At 26.7% G+C, this 13,445-nt stretch overlaps 2 protein-coding genes across 3 annotated transcripts in view; one reads left to right on the top strand and one right to left on the bottom strand.

Moving 5' to 3' along the window:
* The first annotated feature begins 954 nt into the window (after positions 1-954).
* LOC107882823 (uncharacterized protein DDB_G0290685) lies at positions 955-7,091 on the top strand. Its single transcript, XM_016801782.2, has 12 exons — positions 955-1,495; positions 2,411-2,509; positions 2,582-2,653; positions 4,106-4,207; positions 4,289-4,390; positions 4,472-4,573; positions 4,647-4,748; positions 4,822-4,923; positions 5,005-5,094; positions 5,166-5,267; positions 6,929-7,007; positions 7,086-7,091. Exons 1-12 carry the CDS (start codon positions 1,407-1,409, stop codon positions 7,089-7,091), a joined length of 1,047 nt encoding a protein of 348 aa, XP_016657271.2. The 5' UTR covers positions 955-1,406.
* Positions 7,092-8,632: 1,541 nt separating this feature from the next.
* Positions 8,633-13,445, bottom strand: part of LOC100159720 (ubiquitin-like-conjugating enzyme ATG3) — a 6,877-nt gene continuing 2,064 nt past the window's right edge. The window contains exons 2-8 of one of the 2 annotated variants that reach the window (XM_029491014.1): positions 12,453-12,625; positions 11,265-11,453; positions 11,078-11,206; positions 10,660-10,851; positions 9,736-9,882; positions 9,481-9,608; positions 8,633-8,919 (exon numbers count right to left, since the gene is read on the bottom strand). In XM_029491014.1, coding sequence (XP_029346874.1) covers positions 8,769-8,919; positions 9,481-9,608; positions 9,736-9,882; positions 10,660-10,851; positions 11,078-11,206; positions 11,265-11,453; positions 12,453-12,524 — 1,008 coding nt within the window. In that variant the 5' untranslated portion in view covers positions 12,525-12,625 and the 3' untranslated portion in view covers positions 8,633-8,768. Of the gene's footprint in view, positions 8,920-9,480; positions 9,609-9,735; positions 9,883-10,659; positions 10,852-11,077; positions 11,207-11,264; positions 11,454-12,452; positions 13,425-13,445 lie in introns of those variants that run through there. The other variant, XM_001949183.5, reaches the window with a different exon arrangement.

The raw sequence follows: 13,445 nt of genomic DNA on the forward strand, positions 1-13,445 counted from the left end.
CATAATATACCTTCACGTACATTGTTTTATGAATGGGTTCTATGAATGGGCACACATCGCCCGCTTTTGTCTTTGTGTCGGGCGGGAATACGAAATTGTAGTAATTATTACGAACAAGGCGGCAACTCCAAAATAGTCGCACTGTCGCAGTTACATTAATTGTATATACCATTTTGTGTATTGTAAATATCGATTCCGAGCGACGCGCGACGTCTGCTCTGTCGGCCCGAATTACTTAATATATTTTAATATTTTATGATATATTCAAGTATAAATAATTACTTGTATAACTAATTGCCATCGTGGTAATTTATTTTACTATATTTCGTGAGGTAGGTCGAATTAGTTTTCGTCGAAAACACTGCATTCGAAAATGGCGTCAATACCGTGTGTATACAATATACCTATACGGCTATACCTACGTTAAGACTTCCGATAACCTATACTAATGCTGTTCAAAAAAATATTTTTAGTTACAGTTACAGATCTGATTTATGAGGAACCTGTATACTTTGACCCTTAGGTATAAAAATTTAACATGTACATTTTTGACAACAAAAAAATTATTACCGTATAACACGCCTATATTATGGTGTTTACGGTAAAATAACGGTCGATTACAATAATTTAATTATTTAATATTAATCACATAGATATAGGTAGGTACTTAATATAGCGTCAGAGGCCTAAGAGCAATAAATTATCAAACTCAAAGTTCGTACCCACCGAAACTATTTTAAATTCCCGATAGTTTGTATTTAATTGGTATTATGATACATTTTTTTTTTTTATGGTACTCGTGCACTTGGCACGATACAATATTATGTTGTGGAGGTAAAACGTCTGATAACTTCCGTTTCCTAAATTTGTACCTCGGGGGAACATCTGATACCGTCCACAGGACCGACGCTCACGAATCGTGATAACACAATACAATTAATGCTGTGGTTACTGTGTTCGACGACAGTGTACGGTCCTTTACGACTTGAGATGACTGGTGTCCAGTACGCATACACATACACATACACGCATACTGTAACCATTAACCAATAATACCCTAAGTATTAACCACACGTCCATACAACAGTATAGGTGCGTTGAACGATCGTTTTTGGTGTCATGGCGTACCAGCTAACGCGGTGATACATATTGCGACGTTTAATCCGGCACATTTCGATTTTCGATCGGTCTCGATCGTTTGTGTTTTGCCGCGTATTGTGCGCCGAAATTAAACAGACATTTTTTTTAACGCCTTGATCAACCGCTTTGCGTTGATTGTTATTTTACGACAACGTTTGCGTTGGTGGTTGGACCGCATTCATCTTCATCCATTTTGTGATAGTTAAAAGTCTGACTTCACTGTACTATATCTTAATCTCAGTACATTTAGTCGCGTCAACTGAAAAATGTCGGAGAACAGCAGCGCACCCCTTAAAGAGTGTAAGGTAAAAATCATAAGGATGACGAAAGATGAAGTGAAGAAGCTTACTAAAAGGTGAGTATAACCATGACTAAATAAACTAAATTATTTAGTCATGAGTATAACATTCCAAAACGTATTATTTTTACTAGGCACCTATAATGGCGCAGTTAAAACTGTTTTAAGTCCGCCGATGTTCACTTTCTTATTTATAGTTCAGATGTACCTATGATTATTATTATGTTGATATTAAACTAATGGATGCGGCATTGTATAATAATTTGATAGCCAACACAACTGATACCATTATTAGCTGCGACACCATTAGATATTTTCACCTCTTTTCACTCTTGTTCAAATATTTTCTTTATCTCTCAGAAGCTTTTGCGAGTGAGAACCATCGTTTCTACCTGTTATGTTGGACAAAAAGTATATAACCTAAATGTTTAGTGAAAACGGAAACGTATCCATATGTTTAATACTGATGTACAAATTCAAGTTGACCAATGGATATAAAATTGTTTAACACTATCATAATATGATAAACTAGAGGTATTCAAACTGTGTGTCGCGGCTTTCACGGATGTCTCGATAGTTGGCTAAGAGAGCCGCATGGAAGAACTAGAAACCTATATTACTGTAATATAGAGAAATAGAAATATTATTTTTAATTATTAGGTAACGTCCCAGACAGCATTTTGTAATGTTAATATTATAATAGTATTATAATAACGTTATACTAATATTATTCCTTAATATGTTATAATAATATTATTAAACAAAAAATTGCTCTCTGGAGTACCTATAATTATAGAAATTTGAAATTTTTAATACATTTTTGTATTATTATCGTCCGTATTGTATCCGTCTATCACCCTTGATTGGAAAGTTTGAATACCACTGATATAAACGTATAGGCCAAAACAAATTAGTAGATAGTTATGGATTATTTGTTCAAAATTTAATTTTTTTTTAATTTTATTAATTTAGAAAATCAGGAGGACGTAAAAGAAAATTGACGACTGATATCAAACCTAAAATATTTGTTAGGCGGGATATGCATACCGATGTTACTATGGATATCAAAACGTATGTTAATATTAAAATATGTTTTATATATGTGCACTATCTATACTAAAATTTTTATTTTTATTGTTTTAGAACACAAGACACCGAAATTATTGCACCTCAAAATATTCAAAATGTTTGCATAGATAACGAGGAGATAAACGAGTATGTCAATGTTCAAGTATAATTTTAGATTCTGAGTAGAACGATGAAGGGATTGATTTTACAATGATGTGTGTTTTTTTTTTGTGTGTGTACACGTTAGGCAGTCAAATTAATGTTTCAATTTTCAACTTCAGTATCTTGTTTGATGGGAAAGTGAATATTGTTGATGCATTTGGGAGGTCAAAATTTAAAACTCCCAATAGTTTATAAAAGCAACGGGAAAAACAACATAAAAATTAAGGAAAACGGGGATTTTTATTCAAAATCGGTTTTCCACAAAATCGATTTTGGTTTTTGGTGTAACTCTAAAAAAAATTAACGTTTATACATACAATTTTTACTGGTTGTTTATATTTGCAATTTCTATACGCGATACAATTTTCAAAATATTTTGATTTGTTTTGAACTGTTTAGGAACATTTTCAAATTTCAATTTTATTAGTATTTTTTTCAATGAATGTCAGTAAAATTTTATTTGTTGGCTAAAAAAGTTTGAAAATTTAATACAAGGCTCCTACTATATCGCTACATTGACAATTGAAAAATATTAAAAATCCTTAGTCACAGTTTTTTTTTATAAGCTTTTAAAGTTCAAATCTTAACAATAATTATTTTGAGTTGAGAATTCATAAAAAATTTTCTTTTAAAATCTAAGTTTTCAAAATGTTATACGAGATTATTCATAAGTTTTTCTACTTATATAAAAAAAAAAATGTCTACAAGCAAATCAAATTAAATTTTTAGGAGCGTTTGAAGTTCATATTTTTACAAGATTGGATATCCACTCAATTTCTCATGTAGCGGTTTTGTTATTTTATTGTTATTCAAAAACGAATAACTGTAGATACATGAACATTTCACTGAATGTTTATATTTTCATTTTCTATACACCATACAATTTTGAAAATATTTTGACTCTTTTTGAGCTGTTTACGGATATTGTCAGTTTTTAATTTTTTTAGTTTTTTTTTCTATAAATATCAATAAAATTTTATTTATTGCGTAAAAAAGTGTTGAAATTTAATGCGAGGCCCCTGATATATTGTTACAAAAGCACTTAAAAAATATTAAAAATACATAGGCACAATTTTTTTTTATTAGCATTAAAGTTCGGATTTTTAAAAATGTATTAAATGTTTAACTTTTATAGCTAAGGATTGAAAATTTAAAACAAGGGTCCACGTTGATAGGTAATATATAAATGAATTTACTCACAATAATATCATCAATTATTATACTTAGCAATATCATAGGCTGACTGACCGTTTTCACTCAGATTCGTTTTTCTTATACAATGATATTGAATTATATCATTGAATTCGAAATTAACACTATTCATTACAATGGTCCACTTGTACTTACTGTATAGCAGAGCGACACCCACTTGCCCACCTTTTTATACTAGCACTATGTTAACATTAAAATTTTAATTTTTTAATTTTATTGTTTTAGAACACAAAAAACCGAGGGTACATCAAACACTGGCCATGAAATTGACATTATCGCACCACAAAATAATCGAAATGATGGCATAAATAACGAGGGGATAAACGAGTATGTCAATGTTCAAATTTGATTTTTATACTTGCACTATCTTGACATTAAAATTTCAAATTTTAAATTTTATTGTTTTAGAACACAAAACACCGAGGGTACATCAAACACTGGCCATGGAATTGACATTATCGCACCTCAAAATAATCAAAATGATGGCATAAATAACGAGGGGATTAACGAGTATGTCAATGTTCAAGTATAAATTTTATACTTGCGCTATGTTAACATTAAAATTTTAATTTTTTAATTTTATTGTTTTAGAACACAAAACACCGAGGGTACATCAAACACTGGCCATGAAATTGACATTATCGCACCACAAAATAATCAAAATGATGGCATAAATAACGAGGGGATAAACGAGTATGTCAATGTTCAAATTTGATTTTTATACTTGCACTATCTTAACATTAAAATTTTAATTTTATTGTTTTAGAACACAAAACACCGAGGGTACATCAAACACTGGCCATGAAATTGACATTATCGCACCACAAAATAATCAAAATGATGGCATAAATAACGAGGGGATAAACGAGTATGTCAATGTTCAAATTTGATTTTTATACTTGCACTATCTTAACATTAAAATTTTAATTTTATTGTTTTAGAACACAAAACACCGAGGGTACATCAAACACTGGCCATGAAATTGACATTATCGCACCTCAAAATAATCAAAATGATGGCATAAATAACGAGGGGATAAACGAGTATGTCAATGTTCAAGTATAATTTTTATGCTTGTACTATCTTAACATAAAAATTAAAAAATTTTTATATTATTGATTTAGTGCACAATTAGAAAATATTATGTATGCTGAATACGAGGATTTTATGCCTAGTATGGTCTACCAACAATATGTTCAAAATGACATGGATACGTATGTTAACGTTGAAATATAATTGTTATGCTTACATTATTTTTACATTCAAATTTAATTTTTTTATTTAGAACTGAGGAGGGAAATGAAACTGTCTACAATCCACCAATTGGCTACATTCCTAATGTGGTGATAAAACAAGAAATACAAGATGACAGTTATGCTGATTTTATGTATGTTAATATTTCAGGGTTAACTCACTCTATCTTTTATTTCTTTGATTCACTTAAAATTAATTCACTTTTTTATGAAATAATAGTAATTAATATATTTTTTTTTAGGAAATTAATATGGATATTAATGATAGGCATTATATCATTATTACTAGTACTTTGAATTTGTTGAAAAATATATAATTTTTAGGTTACCGTAGTACATATTATTTTCTTTAACACATAGTTTAAATTAGGTATTAATATAATTTCAAAACTTCTATATTTTATTTTATTTTTTATGTCATTACTTTTATCAAAAAGTTTATTAATTATATTAGTTTAATTTACATCTTATAAATAATATTCAATACGCACCTTGTGATATATTAATATCTTTAATTTGAAATATTTTACACTTGATAAATTTTTATATTTTTTAAATTATGATTAAAGCGCGAATTTTTATGCACTAGAAGTGTCAAAGTATTTCATATAATATGCAGTTATAATCGTTAAAATATGCAACAAAAAAAAACTTTAATTTTGTGATGATATGGTAAAAAATTCACAATTCAATAGTTTTTAAATTTATGACTAAAAAATAATTTAAAACAAATTAAATAATTTATAATTATAACTATAGGTATTTACTTAATAAACGAAAAATGTAATTTATAATTTAATATTATTAAAATTAATAATCACTTTGTGCCTATAAATTGTATTATTAAATTTTATGCTTGACAAAATATTATTTTATACATTTTTTTAAATGTTAGCTTCAATATGCAATAGGTCAAAATATTCAGAAATATGCATTTATCATTAAATAAGTAGTAATATGCAAAAAACAAATCTTCATTAGCTTCAAATTATTAGAATTCAGAAAGATTACCGACGAAAAATGTGAAAAGGATAAAATTTATAATTATGCAATTGCATAAGAATCTACGCTCTAATTATGATTTTTAATTACATTTATAGTAAATTTTATACTGTATTGTTGTTGAGATTTTAAAAAGTTTTTTTAGTGCATTTTTCCGGGGTATTACCTAGTTTTCTACCTTTTGTTTTTTGAAATTTCAACTTTTTTTAATGCTTTAAATTTGTAGCTATAATTATTACTAACCATTTTTATAAATAATGTTTGTATAAAATATGTATGCCTATGCTACAATATTGGTTGTTTAAAAAATATAAATTATAGTTGAGATTCTGAAAATTTAAATAATAGTAAGGTGTTTCATATTAATCTAAGGTGGAATATGGTTGGAGATGGTATGTGATAATGTTAGTTCCTATTGTTATAGTGAAACTACACTCTATAAATTTTTTTTTGTATTAGGTAATTGTTTAAACATGTATGGGTTTTTTAGAAATTTAAACATGATGAAGTGGGTAGGGGGATCCACACGTTAGCCTTAAAAAATAGTTACAGCTTTCCCAAAATTTAAAACTCAATTTGCACCTATGTAAATAGAATATATTATAGGCGTTACTGTTATTGTAGATTTTAAAAAAATTTTTCACTATTCATTTTATGTCGTAAAAAAAGTAAAAAAAAAAAAATGAACATTTTAAAACCTGTTGAATTTATTTATTTAAAAAAAAATTAGTGGCAACCTTGAAATATTATTTTATACTTGCACTATCTTTACCTTAATATTTTATTGTTTTAGGCCGCAAGTAGCTCCCAGCGCCCAGATAATGATAAAGCAGGAAGTTGTTGATGAAAGTTATAACTATAATAATATGTATGTTAATGTTGAAATATAATTTTTATACGTTCACTACTAATTTTTCTGTTATAAAAGTATTAATATTTTTGATTTTAAGGTTTAGTACACAAGGTAGTCACAGTGAATATTATATACCGGAAATATTGCCAAACCAACCAACTCAACACTTTGGTATACAGGGCATGTAAGTTAATGTTGAAATATAATTTTATACTTGTACTAGCTTCGCTATAATTTTTTTCTTTTAATTTTATCGATTTAGAAATCCAGGAACATCCAATCCTTATGTAAGCATCAAGCAGGAGGTCTTCGATGAGGGCAACATCGAAGTCTTTACGTATGTTAATGTTGAAATATTATTTCATTACTTGCATTATCTTTACTATTCAAACAAAATAATTTAGTTTTTTTCTTCTCCTACTATTTTACACATTGAAATAAATATACCATAATATACTTATTCAATAATAATATAAATTAGTTTCAACAAATTGTATGAATATTCTGTGCTCAAATATACGGATTAAAATAATCAAAGGATATAACAAAATATTCATATTAAAAAAATTTAAAATAGCCTGTAAAAAAATGATAATTTTTTCATAACAGATTTATATCCAACTAATAATATGTAATAAATAATTATTATAATAATAAACTAACATATTACCTATATTTGATACGTATTGCATTTAAATAAATTCTTAGTATTTTTTTACTCAAGATGAAGAGATTTTTACTTTGTTTTGCATTTTTAAATATTTTATTTTATTAGTTTATAAAACATTTTATGAAGCATATTATTTACTAATTATTTTATCACAGAAAACTTATTATTTCAAAAATTACTAACATAATTAACGTTTTGGAAAATATTTCATTTACATAATCTTATAAAATTAATATCTATTAGGTATTTAATGTTTTGATGAGAGGAGTAGTGTAACAAAAAAGATTCACCTGTTAAAGTATTTATTATAATTTATAATTTGTACTTGGCATTCATTAACAGATTAAATGTGTTTTAAATATGAATAGTTTAATTATTAATTATTATTAATATTCTCTATTTATACAGGATATTTTCAAATTGTTTTTAATTTGGATATTTAGATCATTTTATCCTAATACTGAATTTTACTTGGAATAGAGTATTTTTTGGTCTTGATTACTAGTGATTTCAGTCCCCATAAACAATTTGAGTTATTTGTTACTACTATTATTTCAATTTTTAAAATTATTTCCTAAAAATCTTAAAAATTGCATATAAATTGAACGTATCATTAACAAACATATTAAACTGGGGGAAAATAATTTCAGATATTTTGCTGTTATTGTAAAATCTCTAGTAATGTATATAATTTTACCTTAATCTATAAATTATTAAGAAACCTAATTATAATAAATAAAAATAAATCCATTTAAAATCTTTAATTCATTATATTATGACTAATAATTTTATATTTTACAGTTAAAATGTTTGAATATTTTTACTTATCTAATATTATAAAAATCAACTCGTTTATATAAATACTTTGAACTGTTTTTAATTATAATAAAATAATGTTTAAATTTAATTAAATTTGTCCTATTTTTTTTATTTTCTATTACTCAAGTAAATAATAGTTATTTACTATTTTTAATTAAATTAAAAATATTGACTTCTTGTAACATTTAAAAGTTTATGTACTGAAATAATTTAATATTTTTACATCACGAATTTGGGTTAAAATTAAATCGTTCTGATATTTTCATATAAATGTTTTAAACTTAATCGTTACTATAAATTAATATTCTGTGTATAATCATAATCTATGGTTGGTATCACTGATTGGACAAATTTCAAAAATATAATTAAGTACATATGTACTTTTAAATGTTTGCTTCGTTTTTTCATAATTTTGATCATTTTTTTCATAACTTCTGCGTGCCTGTAAACAATATATTATAATCGCTGATTAAGATATTTTTCATGACAAATTAGATAGGTATAATCACAGTTGTAATAGTTTTGAGCTGTATGCACATCTTCTTCAGCTATGGCCCATATAGTAGTTCTCCACTTATAATTGGTTGATTTTGTTCGATGTTATATATGTATGTACATTGTACATGATTGACAGCCAAAAGAAGTAGAGAACAAAGATATGAGCAAAGTAAAGAACAGAGGATGCGACTGTGATGGTACCTATCTAATTTGTCATGATATTTCTTACTATAAAATTATTATTAAAGAATTTTTTAAATGTTATGTGATGTACAAAAGTTTATAAAAATAATAAAACATTATATCAATTCTTAATACTCCCAAGTAAATGGTCAAATTAAAAACCCTTTGTCTATTAACCTAACCATGTCTAACAAACCTAAAAAAAAACTTATCTTTTATACATGTATCACCTTCATGCTTCTAGTGTAACAAACTTGCGGTATAACAAACTAGCAATACTGCAGTCTAATAAATTTATATTAATTAATTATAATATACATACTTGCAGGGATGTATTGATGCCATCGATGGACCCGGGATATGAGGATGGGAGTCCATGGTAACAGTTTTCTTGGCATAATCATGGCTTACATCCTCAAACATTTCTTCCATACTCAATGGATTTTTATTCTATTATGTACAAAAATATTTTTTTTTTTTCAAAATTAATTAAAGAGTTTATAGTGATTAAGATATAACAGTTTGTACGTTTTATCATTTTAATAAATTTTCTATATGAATGTTGTTGAATACTTACTTCATTATAACCATAAATCCACAATCTTGGAGTTTGATAAAATTTATCATATGTTATATGTAAATCATAAGTTCTGGTTTTTAATATTTCATCAATAGATGTGTTTTTTAATTGTTTTCTTTCATTTTGTGTGGAATAAACAGTTGCCTTAAAAACAATATCAATAATAAATATTATGATATAATGATAACAGGTAAATTAATTAAAAATATATAACTGAATGTTGTACATAACAAATAAAAAATATCTGTACTATATGTACATTAATATAACTAGACTACCTTATGCCATCAAATGTAGTGGCTATCGATCAAATAACGCAGAAAAGTATGATTATTGAGAAATAAAGTTTGCTAATTTGATAGATGATAATTATAAATTACTTTTTAAAAATTATACCCAAGATTTATGTGAATAATTATAATATAAACTATTATACTCGTAATTACAAGTCATTCATTTTTGAGCATATTTTCTGATTTTTTTAATTCATTAAAGTCCATCCTCTCGCATAAATTATATTTACATCTGAATCATGTTTAATCATTTATTTATTAATTCATTATTTTATTTAATAATTTATATAAATGAATATAATAAACTTAAAAATAAAGTAAATATTATAAGACTAACAAATTAAGTGCAAAAAACAAATTTAATAAATTAGTTTTATCCATTGAAAATAAATACTAATAGTTAGATAACTAGTTAGTTAACATAAATTTAATCAATAACCAGATAAACAGAATATAAATAATTATAAAAACCTTTTAATTTGTATTTTATGCATAAATATTTTGATTTTTCATCTTCTCAACTCATTCCATTCAAGAAAAATTTTATCAATAATATAACCATAACTAAAAAATTTAAACATTTAGAAAAATCAAAAAAAATCTTAAAAATTGTTAGAGAAATAGTTACCGAATCATCTTCCAGCATACCACTTTCTACAAACGCATCCATATCTATTGCTTCACCTTCATCATCATCATCATCATCATCATCACCTATACTACTATTTTTAGTATAGAAATTACAAGTATTCATAATTTGATTTTCATGGGTCACAATGTTGGAAACTTGACTACCTATATTTTGACCATCAAAATGTTCCTACAAACATAAAACATTAAAATTTTTTATTTTGTGATATTATATAAGCTATACATTATACATTTTAAACCTTTCTGTCTTCCAATAAACCACTAGTTACAAAAATAATTCCACAATACAAGTAACTTAATACTAGAGAAAAATAATGTATTAAAATAAGACAATTCTAATTAAGATTTATGAGCTAACCATTTTCTTATTTTAACTATAAGTGAGTATTACTTACTTCATGTGGTATCTCTGATATTTTTTCATTCATAGGCAAATGGGAAGAATCAGAGTGATGAGTCTCAACCCATCCTTCGTTCCCTTCTTCCAATTCAACAATATTCTCAATAATTTCACTGTTCTCAATCTAAAAATTAATATGTTAATATAATCTATAAATAAATTCAACTAAATTCTTTAGTTACTTGTTGATATCGGCGTAAACAAGGAACATTTCTTGTAATTAGATATTGTTTGTCTTTTGGCAAATAAGATTTAATCTTGCATTCATCACCACAAGCCCACTCCCAAGTTGGGCATGTATGTACTAAATGGTCACCAGCAATTACAAATTCATTTGGTGTAACTACTCCTGTATCTTTAAATTTTGATTCCTATTAAACAAATTTTGTTATCTTTGAAATTTTTTTTAATGCATATATTGCAAAAAATAATATTAATTTTTTACTACAATAAAATATAAAATGAGCTGAATTATTGTTGTGAAAAGAAATTTACACATTAGTCAGTTATGTCTGTTAGTGGCGTAATCTGGTCATATTTGTGGAGGGGATTGAAACATTTACCCCCCCCCCCCCACTACACCAACCAAAAAAATTGATTTACATCATGAAAACCTCTCAGTCCAACCATTGTGATTTGTTATCTGTATAATGTATGTACACATGAAAATAAATAATTACACACCTACCTACTGTTTAATAGTTTTAAATGTACTTTTTCCAGTAAATTCGTGGAATAATCTACGTAGACGTAAAATACATAAAATTGCAATATTCAAAAGGTTATAACCTTGGAACTAAGTCTGACCAACAAATTTTGATTGCCCATTGTACTTAACTCATCAAAATACACCTAATACCTAAAGGTTTTCAAAAAAATTCCAAATAATCATGATAAACTGCCTTATTTCAATATATTTCTGCAATATTCAATCTAGAATAGTGATCAGTGTTTATATGAAGTCATATTATCTTAGTTACAGCTACCATAGGGGATTTGGATTTTTATTTGTTGTTCCTATAAAAAATAATATATTCGTATCAATAAATAATAAGTAGGTACATAAATATGGTTTTCCAGTTTACAAAAAAGTCACGGAGAGGAGTACGAAACCCAAATTCCCCCTTCCGTAATCACGCCACTGATGACTGTAACTACTCTATTAACTATAGCAATTGACAGGTACTATAGTATCTACCTACTTTGAGTCAAGCTATATTCAATATGCATTGTACGTACCTACCTATTTCAAAAAAGATTAAAATACTGCAACAAAAATAAGTATTAATAGCCGTATAGGTATTTTTTTGTATTGTTAATGAGACAATTTTTATTTGAAATTAATATTATAGTGTCTCATATCTGATTACCTTTAGGACTGGAGTCAATAATCCTGCGAATCCCAGTGCAGTTCCTTTAACGGAGTTGATAATGTTTTGCATGATTTCAATATGACTCTTTTAATTTAAATTTGTCTCTGAATCCAAGAACGATTCACTGTTCCGAACGATGGAATGAACCTAATTGCTTTCACCAGTTTCACCTCAGCAAAAACATATTATATGAAAAAAAAAAATTTTAATTTATTCTATTGGAATAAAAACCACTTTTGTAGGACGAAAAAAAACGAATTAGAATTCAACATTCCTGTAGCTGTAGGGCGTGTAGTACTCATGTAATATTATTACGAAATTTTTCGGCATTCAGCATAGTGCTGACAACAATTAACAAGTCAACAAGTGATATTTTCAAAACACGTTTATGCGGACGGGCAGATGAGAGGAACAAACACGAAACGAGTTTAAGGCCCTGACCAGAATGTAGCAAGGTGAAATGGTATTATGTTCTTTTTTTATCAGTGTCAAATACGACAAAATGTCCAGTTCGTACTCTTCCAGTAGGTACCTATTATATTACTGTTATTATAATTATTACTGTTTAGTTATATATTTTTATATTTAAACTTAAGCTAACTTAACCTGCTTTGTAAGTTCTGGCCACTAAATAATGGAATATTATGAAAAACAATTAATTATAAATTATAATATTCGACTGGGTACGAAGCCGGGTAAAAATAGACAACGATATAATGATTTTATCTATCATTTGACTGTCAATGGAAAAATATTAAATAGGCAGCCAGAGGAGTGCTTAGGAATTTTGGATTACGGGGGGGGGCTTACTCCCCTAGTTTGAAATATTTTTTTAAACAAAATATTTGTTAAATTTAGCGATATAAATCAAGTTTAGCGACCACACGAATTATTCAATTTTTTTTTTTTCGTAACCTATGTATAACAACCACTTGAGAACGATAGTGCAAAAATTAATTTCCTGAAATCATTAGTTTTTATGGTAGCTAT

Source organism: Acyrthosiphon pisum, chromosome X (genome assembly GCF_005508785.2).
Source record: "Acyrthosiphon pisum isolate AL4f chromosome X, pea_aphid_22Mar2018_4r6ur, whole genome shotgun sequence".
NCBI lineage: Eukaryota > Metazoa > Arthropoda > Insecta > Hemiptera > Aphididae > Acyrthosiphon > Acyrthosiphon pisum.

Excerpts from the sequence above, each read along its gene's own strand:
- LOC107882823 (XM_016801782.2), top strand. The coding sequence starts at position 1,407 with ATGTCGGAGAACAGCAGCGCACCCCTTAAAGAGTGTAAGGTAAAAATC. Across the intron at positions 2,654-4,105 it reads GATAACGAGGAGATAAACGA|AACACAAAAAACCGAGGGTA; the intron begins GTATGTCAATGT and ends TTATTGTTTTAG. Across the intron at positions 4,208-4,288 it reads AATAACGAGGGGATAAACGA|AACACAAAACACCGAGGGTA; the intron begins GTATGTCAATGT and ends TTATTGTTTTAG.